General features: G+C 35.8%; 1 protein-coding gene across 3 annotated transcripts in view; it reads right to left on the bottom strand.

The window, feature by feature from the left end:
* LOC131438999 (ATP-dependent 6-phosphofructokinase) overlaps positions 1-14,931 on the bottom strand; it is a 42,576-nt gene that overhangs the window by 20,920 nt on the left and 6,725 nt on the right. Inside the window, exon 3 of one of the 3 annotated variants that reach the window (XM_058609470.1) lies at positions 14,577-14,685. The exons of the other annotated variants lie outside the window; for them this stretch is intronic. Coding sequence (XP_058465453.1) covers positions 14,577-14,685 — 109 coding nt within the window. The remainder of the gene's footprint in view (positions 1-14,576; positions 14,686-14,931) is intronic. 3 annotated transcript variants of the gene reach the window in all.

The raw sequence follows: 14,931 nt of genomic DNA, 5'->3' as shown, positions 1-14,931 counted from the left end.
CACATCAAAACGATAAGATATATCGTTACCTCTAGATTCTCAATGAATTTCATGCGAATATCACATTGTTTTCCATATAGATTTCTATTAAACAGAGTTGGCCGATTCAAGTGTTTTGCACATACATTTGTGCTGTACTCATTCCCACTAGAAAACTAAGTGTTTAACACATGTAGTTCAATTCAATAGCAAAACACATCACATCTAAAGGAAAAACGCATCAAAACTAAGTGAAAAATAATCTAATCTCGCATCTTAGTGAATTTTCACATGAAATCTTGAAACAAATCGCTTTGGTTATGTATTGAAAAAAAGTATATTAAATTGAAGTGATGTTTATATATGAATCGATCGTGCAAATTTTTATCAGTGTATTCAGACTTGACAAATTCAATGTTGCTATGGTTATTGGTTAGTGTTGTTATTTCTGTTCAAAAAATCTGGTAAGATGGTTCAGTTACTTGAAAATAAATTAGAAAATTATAGAATTGCTCTCATTTTTAGGACCCGCATAAGGAAAAACGCACCCTCTAAGGAAATGTTGCTATATCTCAACTAAAGATAATAGAGCATGAAGGTTTCATGCATGACTACCTCCGGCCCAGGCTTCCCAGCAGTACTGCTTTTCAATGACATCCGCCACGAGATAGCATGAACTGTCGGAGCGCAAAGTCGAAAGCCCAGTCTACAATATGTGTGAAGCATACGCCGAACTGTAATGGCAACAGCGCTCGCATGCCTAAATGAATGCTGTCACTGAGACAGTTTGTACTCGCCAGATTGATGAGAGTATTCTATCCGGAGAGTAGTCAAACCGAACGGGCTGTTTGTATCCTGTTTCTTTCTGTTCGCTCATTCGCATAAAATGTTACGGAGACAGCCTTTGAAAATCGAAGACATCCTTTGATTTTAAGGGCATTACTGTTACGAAGGGCTGTCGCAAGCCGGCTGTCTCATCAATGTCTCTTGAAGCAATAAACCGGCTGTTTCTGGAGACGAGCCGTGGGTCATAGTGCGCTCGCACTATTTCGGCTGCCTCAATGAAATGGTACTAGTACATACGATTGCGTTGTTGGGATTACCTTTGCAGGAAACTTTAGTAACGTTTCATTACAATACCATTGTGAAATAAAGAAATTGTTTTAGATTTATATATACTGTCGGCGAAGGCAATGAATTTTAATAACTAACGAATATTAAAAGATAAACACTGAGTTTTGTGTAACGGCTCATATATATGAATTTCTAAAGTATTGATCCTTACTGCTTCCTTCTTATTTCTAAAGAAACAGATACACTTCCATTCATTAACAATACTCCGAAAATGGCTTATGCACCCTTATTCTGAATAATGACGTTTGATTTTTGGATCGAATCGCAGCTACTTTTCACAACTAATTAATTATGTAGTGTATTTAACGTTACTCCACCAATAGTCGGCACACTTTGGTACCCGTGCCTCACCGATTTCGTTGAAACTATAGAATATGATACTCTGAACCCAAATAAGATGTTTGGTGCACTTTGAATAGTTTTCGACCATAAAATTGAATGGGCAACTTTTATGTTTATATGTGAACATGTGCTTTCAGATTTTCGCTAAAAGTGTTTTAAAAAGAAAAATATAATGAAACCATTATTTTTCCCAAAAGCATCAAATTTTTTGGTTTACCCCAAACTTTGTTACAAATTTAGTATTCTCAATTGTTCTTTTCCACATAGGAATCAATCAACTAATAGCTTAAATTTATTTAAAATAGCTTAAATTTAGTTGTTCATTTAACATTCACATAGGTTTTGCCAGCAGTTGAAGGAATGAGAATATAAAAAACGTTGAGTTCTTAATTTGTTACTACCTTTGAGAACAGATCTTCAATAAACCTCTTTTGTTTTCATAAATATCACAAAACTAGAAAAATAGGTTTATAAGTTTTTTTTATGGAATTCAGTGCCTATTAATATAGCTCCATAGCGGCTTAAATTGACTTTCCCTTTGCTCTCATTGCAAGTTTCTAAGTACTCCCCGGATCTTGTAATTGAGCTCTTTTTCGTTGAGGTGGTAGATCTTTTAGTACCATCTACACAAATACAGGGTCCGCAACCATGAAGTTGATTGGGGGAGCTCTCAGATAAAAAGTAGTTCAACAGATGGTTGTTTATGCGAAGAAAAGTTAAGAAGAAATTTTCAAATCGCAAATCATTTAATTAAAAGCCTTCCATTTAGTTTCATCCATATTCAACTTCTTGTTTCGAAATTAAGGGATGATCAGTACCAAAACTGGGAATTTAAAAATTTAATTTTTGAATTTTAAATAAATGAAAGACAAATTCGTGTCATATACAGCTCTTAAATTCTGTTTCTCCTAGGATAACTAAAACAATGAGTTTCTTAGGGTCGGAAATGACTGCTACAATATTATTATTATTATTATTATTATTATTATTATTATTATTATTATTATTATTATTATTATTATTATTATTATTATTATTATTATTATTATTATTATTATTATTATTATTATTATTATTATTATTATTATTATTATTATTATTATTATTTTTATTATATCTTTTATTTATTCCCGGTTTCAAACTTAATTGTTCACCGGGGATTTACACCTACATTTTTCAGAACATAATTTCTTTTTAGAAAGAAAACTGTTAAATATGTGCAAAGAACTCGGCTCTCAGAAAGTTTGACTATTTAGTTACAATATTTATAGTTCCAAACGTTTGATTTTTTCAAATGCAGACACAAGCTACTAAGCCAATTAGATTTTAGAAAATTTTCGACATTATTAGACTTTTAACTGCGGAAGTCGGATCCGAATTAAATTCAATAGTTCGCTTTGCTATTCACGAATAACTTTCCTTTTCCGTGAGGGCGTGAGAGTCGACTCAAACAGAAAACCAAAAATGTGTACGAGAATTGTAGCGAGCGCATATAAACTGGATGTGCTGTTTGAAATTTCAATGCACCGCATCTTCTTCTGCGTGCGGCTCGTGATTGCAACATCTACATTTCCAAAATTGGATTGAGCGTAAAAGCACATAAAGGAAATGATTGAGATACTTCTAGAAGTTTACATGAAATTGTCCTTTTAACTGTAGATATAAATTTGGGCCTCAGTTACTTTTATAGCAAGTTTTGTGGTAAACAACGACATTAAGTTAAAGAATTCAAAATATACTGACACAAGCTTCTACTTGATGAAAGATACGCTTTAACCGAGTTTTAAATTTTACAATGTAAAGTGACAGTTTCAACGTGTGTAAAAGTTGCGAACTTCTGGTAGCTATGACCAAAATAATGTAATAGTTAATATGCTGTTTCTGGAAATAAGATAATTCTATGCATAACAGGAAGAAAATGATTCAGCAGATTATCAGCAAAACCCTATATCATATAAGTAACCGTACTATATCCGATTTTTTTTTTGGAATATATTCCAGGGTAATAGAAACACCATAATATTCATATATAGAAGAGAACTTGATATGTATGGAAAGCTTGAGACCACATTACTCAAGAAAGACATTATTACATAACTTGGGGAATTAAAACTTTTCTTCTAAATAAAACAAAATAAACATTCGAATCTGTTACGGGCAACCATGCTGCATTCCACGCTTGGAAACATATTTTTTGGAAGAACCGGAATTTTTCATTCAGTTTTTGCATTCAAAGCTTTGTTGTACGGTACCTGAAAATAAGATGTTTCTGGATGATTTTTGCCTTGCAAATTCCGACTCCAAATTTTTCACTCAAGGTTTTTATTCGATTGGTGGTTCAATGTATAACGAACTTAACGAGCCAGGTTTTGTATGTTTCATTCCTGACTTGAAAGAATTCTTAGTGTCCGTAGTATTGCAGCACTGGCCATGCAAAAATCCCGTAGACTTACAAGTCGACTGCAAAGCTAACGCTAACGAGTATCGAATACGGAATCTTTGATTTGAACATATCTTTCGCTACGAACATTTATTTACCGTTAACATATAAATCTAAAATCTGATTCAATTGGCTTTTACACTCTTATATAAGGAACGATTGCGCCTTTACTATCCTGAAGGAAGAGATAAAGAGGATGAAAATAATGCTCCACGCACATCAGTACGCGCATACACTATGAATGTTACAGCCCACAAACCGACCGCAAACTGCCTGAAAGGAGCACGCCGAACTGACTCAGCTATTGAAAAACATTGCTCTTTAATTAATCGATCTATCAATTCATAGAAGATCGACCAAAATATAAAAATTAACTTTCATTAAAACCAAAGTCCGTTCTTCAATCCGTTTCGTATTAGTAGTTTCGTATATTATTAATTATCAATTATATTGTTATCAATGCCCTACCAACGGTGATTGCTATGCGCAATGATCAACCGCTGCGCAAAGCAATCACCAAAGGCAAAACTAAAACCCACATGCTTGCCTCGAATCTTCATAGCAAACCAAGAGCAACAAATTTGAACCGCACCGGTTACTGTCGCAGACCTGGTCAAGGGAGAGTAATATTTTGCTCTCGACAGAAACAACGCAGTGACTGATACCCGAAGCTTACTGTCGCAACAGCGAGAACTTCATGCTTCTTCGGCTGTCGTGGACCATGACAAAATGTCTTAAGATGGAATGAACTGTCGAACGAAGTGAATGACGGCAACGTTGGCTGTACAGAACTATTTGTCTAAGGGCTGTCGTGATGAAACCTATCACAAGGCTGTCATGGAAAGAGTAGCATGACATCCTCAATAATAATGTCGCGCGGCGGTACATTTGGGAAGCCTGCTCCGGCCCCACATTATTTCTCATAATTACGAACACATACCTACGCACTGTATGCATTGAAAAATACATCAATACATACAAACCCCTTAAAAATTTTATGTTACGTGAAATTATGGTTATCTGAACATAGAGGAAGGACGATCTTAAACATAGGATTAACATCCATCCAAACAACGGACCAAAACCCACTCTTATAATGCTTCTCCTTATTTAAAGAAAGTTTTTTGTTGTGGAAAAGATACTTGCCAGATGGAAGATTGTTCACTATTATTCCTTAAATTTATAACTTATACAAAAATTTTGTGAGTGAATTCTCAAGTATTTTGCTCACACAATTCGGATCATTTTGCCCCCATAAACATGTAACGATAACTTTGATGATTTTTCCATATAGTTGCAAATACATCATCTGTATTAGAACTTATTTTAGAAAAAAAAAACGAAAGGTTGACAAAGAAGTAAACTGGTTACAAAATTGAAATTGTCTTCCTCACTCTAGAAAATTACTATGGAACGAACATCAAAATTTACATGTAATGAAGACATAATTGGTTTTTGGTTATTTTTCCAGATATGACTGAACCATCGCAACCAAAATTTTATTGTTATCTATGGTCATGACGGACTTTCAGTTTCATTAAAATTTCTGAGAAAAAAATTGGACTCTTCTGAGAAAAGTAAGAGGTACATGTTGCCTCGGGGGTACGTTTTAACCCATCTTCCCCTACGTAGTTATTTAGAATAAGGGTGAAACCCCAGGTTTGAGATTGAGATGTGGAATCAGAAAAAGATACACAACTATGATTTTCGAATGATTTATTTTCACTAAGCAGAAATAAAACCTTTTTTCATAATAGCTAAATCCATTCAAATAAAAATGTTCACATTCTCGTATCACACAGTTTACTGAACCATACTTTCAACGAGTTGTACTTCTTCTATATTCGATTTTGATATCGTACACTTGATCAGTTTTCCAACAAGCTGTTCCAATTTTGCACGAGGAAATTTTTTAATTCAAATGTTTCTGTCCCGGAGCAGGGGTTTTGTCATTGTTCCTAACAGCAATTTTTCTGATTGAACTGCAGGGCAGAGCGGAACAATAAAAAGTAACTCTAGAATGACATACAATAGGAAATTTGCCTAAGTACACTGTCACTCTGACAGTGTATCACATAGCGAAAAAATGTGTCCCCGAAAATTTGTCGTAGCATTCCGTATTATAATTCTCGGAAAAATTTACAAAAGGGCGTATAAGCAAGTGACAGTTTCTCTTTGTTTACTTTCTCTTCTCTTAATTACCAAGCTTCCCACGTTTATCACTCAACTCTTTGCATGAAATGATACCCAAAACTTTCGACTTTCAAACAGAATAGTGATATCAAAGAAAATCTTTTTAATCACATCACAATAATCGAAAGAGAGAGTGATTAAATAAAAATTTCCGTATTTCATCTAGTATCGGGGTGGTGGTAGAGGAAAAAAAATTCACTATAAGTCCGTATAACTTATTTTACATGTAATCAGTTTTCATATCAAATGATTCATATGATTTTTTTGCAGTTCAAATCTTACTGGTAGGTGGAGATAGCGGTTCAATATGAATTACTTTGAGCACTGATGAGCCGAAGGCGAAATGCGAAGACTATACTTTGTACAAACCAAAAACCTAAATCTTCAGATGTCTTAGTGTTCAAATGAATTTTATTATTGAATACGAAAAAATGTAGTTTATACCAGAATAAATTATCTATATCTTTATTGCACTCATTAAAGTGCCTAAATACATTCAGAAGAAAACATCTCGGTTGAAATAGGAAATAATGACAGAAAGTATTTAAAATTATCATAAATGACATTTTGGTGTAAATTTTTCTCTCATATAAAAAGTCAAAGAGTGTTTTGTGTTAATTACACAATGAACATAAAGAATCTGTCGAGAGGAGATAGCAACTGCTGGAAAATAAGGCGCATGAGTGTTTTTAATGTGCAGAAAGCACAAAGTTTGTACATGTACTACAAACATGTGGATAGTGTCTAGTTTAAAGAGCACTACAGGCAAAAAGCGCCCAGGCTAAAGAGCTCCCAAATAGCTAACAATTATTGTGAACTGGAACCATTGAAACAAGTCATATGCATATGACTCTGATATTTTGTATCTCACAAAAAATCAAGTATGAATGTTCACTAGTGATCGCGACCAAGAGATTTTTGGAAAATGAATTTTCATAGCCGCCCTTTGCACCCGGAACCTATCTGAAAATGTTCAGTGCGCGTAGGGTGGATAGAATGAAAAAAAAAACATGCCAAATATTTAACTCTTGCAATGTTATATCTATTGGATCACAAAGCATGTTATGAAGCTGATTAAAAAATGTAACCCAATTTACCTAGAATATCATACGCAGAAGTAGCAGGAGCGCAGATTATCGCTACGCGAATTCAAACGCGGCATTCAAATGTTACCCCTGTTGTGTGTTCAAAACATGCAAAATCCTGCGCTCGTATAATTTATATAAATCAAATTCATGCCTATTCTAAATGTAATCTACCAACCGGAAATAGAACAGTCTTTTGTCGTAATAATCACTATTTTGAATGTGGAAAAACTATTGTTGTTTAAATTGACCACATTATGTACATTAAAAAAAGCAGTTATTATTTCTCAGTTACGATTTACTTGCGAGTTTATTCAGTACAGATTTTTATTATTGATAAAAAATTATAATTAAATCTTCTACGAATCACATCAGTATCGAACTGAAGCTTAGTGAAAATTCAGAATCGAAAATCATCGGAGACTCTTCTCCTCTTGCGATTATCTGTTCAGCGATATTACTGTGAGTGAAAATTCGTCATCAAGTTTCGCTAACACAAAAAATCACTTGTGAACTTCGAGGTTCAGAATTTTGTGTATGCGTGTTTCATGATTGAAAATCTCGGAAGTGATTTTTTCAATCACTGATTTTTTTCTATAGAAAATCTCTTGAACTGATTTTTCCACGGGTGATAATGAAATGAGATTTTTTTTATCATGACATTGCAGCTGAGTTCAACTTGTGCAGGTTTCCAATGATTTAAACCAGTGGAGTCTGTCGCCCGGATTCGGTCCGATTGTCGAAATGATTAATCATGTTCCTCTATCATCGTATGATATAGCAGGAAAAACTTGCTGTAATATTACATATATTGATAGGAAATTGGACTTTCTTAAAAAGTCTGCATAAAATCAGTATTTATTGCAAAACCCGTAGAAAAATTCAGTAAATTTCACTAATGTACTTGAAAATCAGTAGAATACCGAAAATTCTGTATATCTGGCAACTCTGGTACTGTCGATTCCGAATTGAAATGATCTACATTACCCGGACTTGCTTAAACAGTGTCTAGATTGCACAGTGTCTAAAATAAAAAGGTTACCTTTTTGCACTTCTGGTTTCAAGAGATCATAGATAAAAAAGACTCTAGTTTAAAGAGCGCTGATCAAAGAGCGCCAAAATTGAAGAGTACCAAGGATAAAGAACACCTCGTCAAAAAGCATCCAGGTTGAACAGCACCACGATTAATGTACGCAAGCGTCTGATCGCTACACTGCCGTTCTACGCATAACTGTCCCATATTACTTTCGGTCAATTTCGACTTTTTGCTATCAAACGGTTTATAAACAAATATATTTCAATAAAATAAAATTAAATCTGGCAGTTTGTATCCCAAAATCTTCGATCGAACATATTAGAATTCAAGGAGACGAAATTCTAGTATAGTAAAAATTAGCAACAATGATATTCAAATTCCGAAACACAACAACAAACAACACAAATCAATGCTATTAATACACTCCAACTGCTAATGACGACACACAAGCTGCTCGAAGTAGACCAATCGTTTTCTATTCTGTCTCGGTTCGATCCTCGGTTAGAAATTTTGTTTCACTTAAAGACGCTAGCTTTGCTTTAACACTGTTGCTTAGGAACGGGCACTAACAAAGGAACGGTCACAGCGAGACAAAAAAATACAATATAATTAAAGTTAGAACACGTATGTCAAACTGAGTTGAGAGTTGTCTAGATTGTGTGTTTTTGTATGTTGTTGGCACTAAATCAGATGCCCTACCTGATGGAGATGGTGAACCAATCAAGCCAAAATTTCAAATCACATTCTACAAACCAATTAATTTTAGAACGGGAAACTACGGTCAATTCTAATAATGATCACTAACAGTAGCATGCAGATGGTGAAGTGCACCAAGCGGGACGCGTCTCGGCAATCAGTTGCAGCTGGTGGTATTGTTATTGTTGGCCGTCGAACGAAACGGAAAAAAGCGACTCTATTGTCGTGGTTATATCTGAATCTAACTGAATCTAACTGCTTTTTCTCTCTACTTGTTTATTACTTAATTTCTTACTTACTCCGAAGATACAAGTTAAAATGTCGAAATAACTTTACTCATAATAATACTAGGATTCCTGCAATATCTCGTGACTGACAGGAATGATTTTATTATAAAACTACACTCTAAACTTCATTCGGTAATTATTTCATCTTGTGTTCTTTAGATTCTACTGATATATTAGCACAAATAAACATTTGTTGACAGACGGTACATTAAGGTACTGCTGTGATGAAATGTTATTTTTACTGAAAAATCTGCAAACGATGTTTGAACAACTGAGATCAGTAATCCTATTTAAGTGTGTAAATTGAAACTAGTAATTTTCTGAATCCGGTTTTTGTTCTTGATCTAAAATTAAAATTCGTAGAAAGTTTGATTAGTCATATATTTAGAGCCGAAGTTCGTGTATTAAGGCTCCGTTATTGATATTTAATGTTTCTTAGAAATTGATCGGAAAAGGAAAAGAGGTTTGTAAGAGAATAAGTTTCTTGCTATTTCTACATTCTTTCTATTGAGCTATCTGCCTAGAAAATATTTTCTAATTTGACTATCTAAGCCTTTTAGTACAAAACGATTATTGTTAGAGTTACCACCTGGGATGGACCCCTCGTCCGGTAGTAATTTTGGGAAAAAATGATCCTGCTATTGAAGAGAGTTGCTTCAAAAATGGTCCCAAGGATTGGTTCCCCCCCCCCCCCCCCCCCACCTCTAAAAACGTTGCGCCGTGGGCGAGTGCCCCTTCGCCTCCTCTAGATACGCCACTAGATACTAGGAACGTACTTGAGTATTTAATGAATACCATATTATTCGCACTTTGTCAGGGGTGTACGTTTTTTACTAGCGATCTAACTACCGGAAGATCTACGATGCGTAGAAGTTGCGCATGATTTTGTATGAGTGGGCTAATTTGTCATCCGATGGGTAATCTGATAGTGGTGACATTTCCCAATTAATCAAAAGTTGTTCTAAAAGGAACTGATTTGGCTTAAACAGCTTACGAAGTTCTGTAATAGCATTCTGAGTAACCCATTTTTTAAGTTATTATCAGCACTTCACGTAACTGAACGTGCTTATATGCAGCAAGAATCAGGAATCATAACTAATTGGCTCAAGTGGCACGTTCCCCTAGTTATTTGGAGATTTGTGCCTTGTCGTAGCTTCTCATCAATTTCCTGATGCGAAGAGAAGGATAAAATGAACATGAAAGGGAATTGTGAAGTGGGTGAGGTGGGAAAACAGCACAAAACATAAAGAAACAAATCTTTCGGCATCCCCGAAAGGATGCTGAACGATTTGCAGGTGCCAAAACGCGCAGAACCTTCAACCCCCGAGAGGATTTAGAGATTTTACAAAAGCGACACCATTCTGCATTCCCGGAAGAATGCAGAACGATTCGCAGTATGTATTCCGCATACACAGACTCAATCATGTATGGAGAACCAAAAACCCGGATACGTAGCTGCGTCAATGCGGGACAGTTACATATAAGATGATATGAAGTACCATAACCGCATTCACACAAATCACACGAATAATACTCAGCACGTTGAATAGTAGCCATGTGATAATTAAGTTTGCAATGTCCAGTCAGAGTTCTGACCAGAATACTGCAATGATGCTTGGTAAAATGCAGTAGACACTTTGTCATTTTCAGATTTGAATCTGGTAAAAATGTTTTGTCTGAGCGCAAGTTAGCAAGCTGCGCCAGTTGCTGGCATTAGAACTGCCATTAGAAGAAGATGATTTGGCCGATCTACCTATTAATAAATTGTTTTCATTAGAAGATGAACTGCAACGTTTTGATTATTTACATTAGAAGAATTAAGAAGTGTTCGTCTACCTGTTACCAAAGCGTACCTGACATTAGAAGAAGACGATGACGAGGTCGATCTACCTGTCAGTGAATTGGCTTCGTTAGAATACGAATTGGAAGGCGTACCTGTTTTTTGTTTTAAATTCGAAGAAATAAGTGCTTTAGAAGAATTAGGTGTGGCATTTGCAACGGTTTTTTTATTTTCAGGTATGTTCTGTAAATTTAAGGTCGTTGATTTGACTTGTTGTCTAAGCGAACGAACGTTAAAATTTTTTTCTCTGACAGGACATTTCAAATAATTGGACTTATGATTTCCATCGCAATTTGAACATGAAAATTTATCAGTGGTTTCATTCATTGGACAAACGTCTTTCGAATGCGATTTACCACAATTCAAACACCGAATGTCCATATGACAACTTTTGGTTTCATGGACGAAGCCTTGGCAACGACGACATTGCGTTAAGTTCGCAATACGATTATGCCGTTTATAATGTTCCCAATGAATTTTAATATGGGATGAAACGTACTTTTTCTAAAGTTCTCGAATTGTTTACGTCACTGCGATTGAAGTGTTTTAGGCAAAGTTCATGGGAAATTCCAGAGCGTGGTTTAGAAGTACCATTCGTTTTTTTGTCATAAGTATTATTCGGGAAGGGGCAAAACCAAGCAATTCTTTTAGTTAATTTTTAATTCCATCAGTACTTTGATCATTTGATAAGCCTTTCAAGACAGACTTGAAGGGTCTGTCTGATTTTATATCATATGAATAAAATTTATGAAGTTTCTCGGACAAATATCGGTTCGACGTTCATAATCTTCCAATCCATCAACCAAGACTCGACATTCTCCTCTTCGTCCGATTTGAAATGAGACTTTTACTTCCGGGAGAAGAGTAGAAAGCTCAGTACGGAATGCTTTGAAGTCGGAAATCATCACCGTCACTGGTGGCATAGATTGATGTTTCTTCCCAGAACGACAAGCGTCCATTTTGGGAATTTTTGAAGAATTTTCTTCTATGTCGCTACAATCGGATTCAGGAAGAATCTCGTAAATATTGCTAGACGGCATAGAATCAACGGAAGGGAAATCCGTCCGTTGTCTTATAATGTTATAATTTTTACATTCAGATTCTATAAGATCGTGAATGTTATTAGAAAAATGTTGAAAAACGGATTGTGATTTATTCCGTATTGAGTTATTTTTAGCCTTAGGCTTGTTGCCTTTCCGGTTGGACGCTGGCATTTTTGAAATGAATTAAATTTGAAATTAAACTAACTAGGCTAAATTATTCTTCGATTAGACTCCTAGTTTGTAAAAGTCTTGATAAAGACTGATTTTGTGGTAGTCTTAATAAAGACTGATTAGTTCGAAGAATAGTTCTTTGAATAGCTAGCCTTAAGAAAGGCTGATTAATTTCTTAGTCTTGAAAAAGACTGATTATATTAGAATATCACTCTTTGTATAGCCTTGAGAAAGGCTGACTAATTGTTAGCCTTTAAAAATACTGTTAGTGATTCAGGTAGCCTTGAAAAAGACTGAAGCCTTGAATCAATGAAACTCTAGGTAGCCAGAAAAAAATTCCAGGAGCCAAGAGCTATACGCGTGCGGTGCGAACGTCCGTTCAGGGTTGTAGTGGACTTTCCATGCTGGTAAGCATGTTGCATTCCATGTAGCGGATGCACGCCCAAACTAACATTCCTGATATAGTGATCGACTACGCGTTCGTATATTCCTTCATATATTCATTGGAGAATGAAATCATCTTCAAACATTAAATTATATTGATCGTTCTGTCGATTCTAACACAGGGATCAATAAGTCCCGAGACTAAAGCAGAGATGGCGCTCGTAGTAAACCAGTAACCACGTCTTTCTAGAGTACAAACCTTTGCTTGAAACGGGTCAAAATTTTAAGTCGATCCGACCAGAAATAGCTGAGTTATCGAGGTTGGAGTAAAGTCGTTTTGTAGCTTGTTTAAAAATGGAAAAAAAACCGAGTTTCGTGTTTTCATAAAACATTGTTTTTTAATGGGTAAAAACACCGTGCAAGCGAAACAATGGATTGAAAAATGTTATCCGGACTCTTGTCCATCAAAAGCAACGATTTGTCGGTGGTTCGCCGAGTTTAAACGTGGTCGTACCGACACAAATGACGCGGAACGCAGGGGTAGACCTGTGGAAGCCGTTACACCGGAAAATGTGAGTGAAGTGACAATAATTATAACGAAAGATCGTAAAGTGAAGCTCCGTGAGATTGCTGAGATGACACAGATATCATATGGAAGTGTATTTACTATCCTTCATGAAAAATTGAGCATGAAAAAGGTTTTTTCCAAGTGGGTGCCGCGATTGCTTTCGATGGAACAAAATGCACCCTGCCACAAGTCGATGAAAACAATGGCGAAATTGAACGAATTGGGCTTTGATCTGCTTCCCCCACCTCCCATACTCGCCAGATTTAGTCCCCAGTGATTACTGGCTCTTTGCTGATCTTAAAAAAATGCTCCAGGGAAAAAGATTTGGCTCAAATGAGGAGGTCATCGCTGAAACTGAAGCTTATTTTGAAGCGAAAGATAATTTTTTTTATAAACATGGTATTGAAAAATTGGAAAAACGCTGGAACCATTGTATCACCCTAAAAGGTGATTATGTTGATGAATAAAAAAAAATTTTGCAAAAAAATGTTGTTTCCATTGTTAGTCTCGGGATTTATTGATCCATGTGTCAATAGAGATTTCATCAATTTTCTAAAATTTTCCGTTTTTTTTAATCAAATCTCATACCTCTTAAAAAATCACCCTTTCAAATCAGTTGCTTCTTACAAGACTAAAGTCATATATTGTGCTCTTCTAAACATCCTTGAGACTACTTAAATAATTCCTCTTAAACCATGTATCTATTTTCCTCTCGTTAAGGCTGATCTCTGATTGAAATGATTACATCCTCTTCTCCGCCCTCCACCTATCTTGGCTACCACTCGCTACAGTCTATAATCAGCTGCTGTTTGCTGTGATTATTCTTTTGCTGACCAATCCGGTCGCACACGTGAAGTGTTACCTCACTACTAACCGATGGATGGATGCCGCTTGTAATCAGTACGGAAAAGTCAAACAAATCCCGATCATGCTAGAGACTGATGCCTTGAACACGTCGATGCTTCAAGACGGAACAGAATAAACACACTCACTCACACACTGACACACATCTTAGCGATCACTATCAAACTATTAAAGTGTAAATTTCACTCTCCACCGATTCTACCGTGTGGTGTTTGCAAAATAGAACACAAAAGACTTCGAACCGAAACGCAAAGCCTAAACTGAGGTGATGATAGCGAAGAAAATGTGACGAGTAATAATCGATGATTAGAGTGAGGCTGGCCGAGATAAGAGCGGCTGCTCCTCACCGCAAATGAAAGTGATATCGAGTGTACTGTGTACTGTGAGAGTTCTGATTATGGTTGAGAGGTAAATAATTCAAACAAAAAAGAATTTTTTTTAAGAGAATCATATGTTTCAATCATATCGACTAGCGCAGTAGTGAAAGAGCGTGCGGTGAGCAGAATTTTCTTGCCTGTGAAAGGTGTCTGCACAGTTTTTCGGGCCAATCTGGTTTGGGTGGATTTTCGGGGATGAAAATGTAATCGGCCTCCGCGCATAGACCGGCGACTACGGCTAGGTAACTGTAAGTGATTGGAATGCAGTGGAGTTTTTGGTTTTGTTCGATTATTGATGCGAGGAAGTAAACTATTTTTGATACACAGTCGTCTTCAGATTAGTACGATTCGTCGAACTTTTTTTTCGTTTGTTTGTTTGTTTATTTTGGCTTGCTGGTGTCATAAACAGTAAGTTTCGATTTGTTTGTCGCGATTTTTACACAATGAGAAAGAAACCTGTTCTTGCAAGTAACATTTAAACTCAGCGGAAAA

This window comes from Malaya genurostris, chromosome 3 (assembly GCF_030247185.1).
Source record: "Malaya genurostris strain Urasoe2022 chromosome 3, Malgen_1.1, whole genome shotgun sequence".
Classification (NCBI taxonomy): Eukaryota; Metazoa; Arthropoda; class Insecta; order Diptera; family Culicidae; genus Malaya; species Malaya genurostris.
The sequence above is the reverse complement of the archived record's forward strand: the minus strand, read 5'-3'. Positions and strand labels throughout refer to the sequence as shown.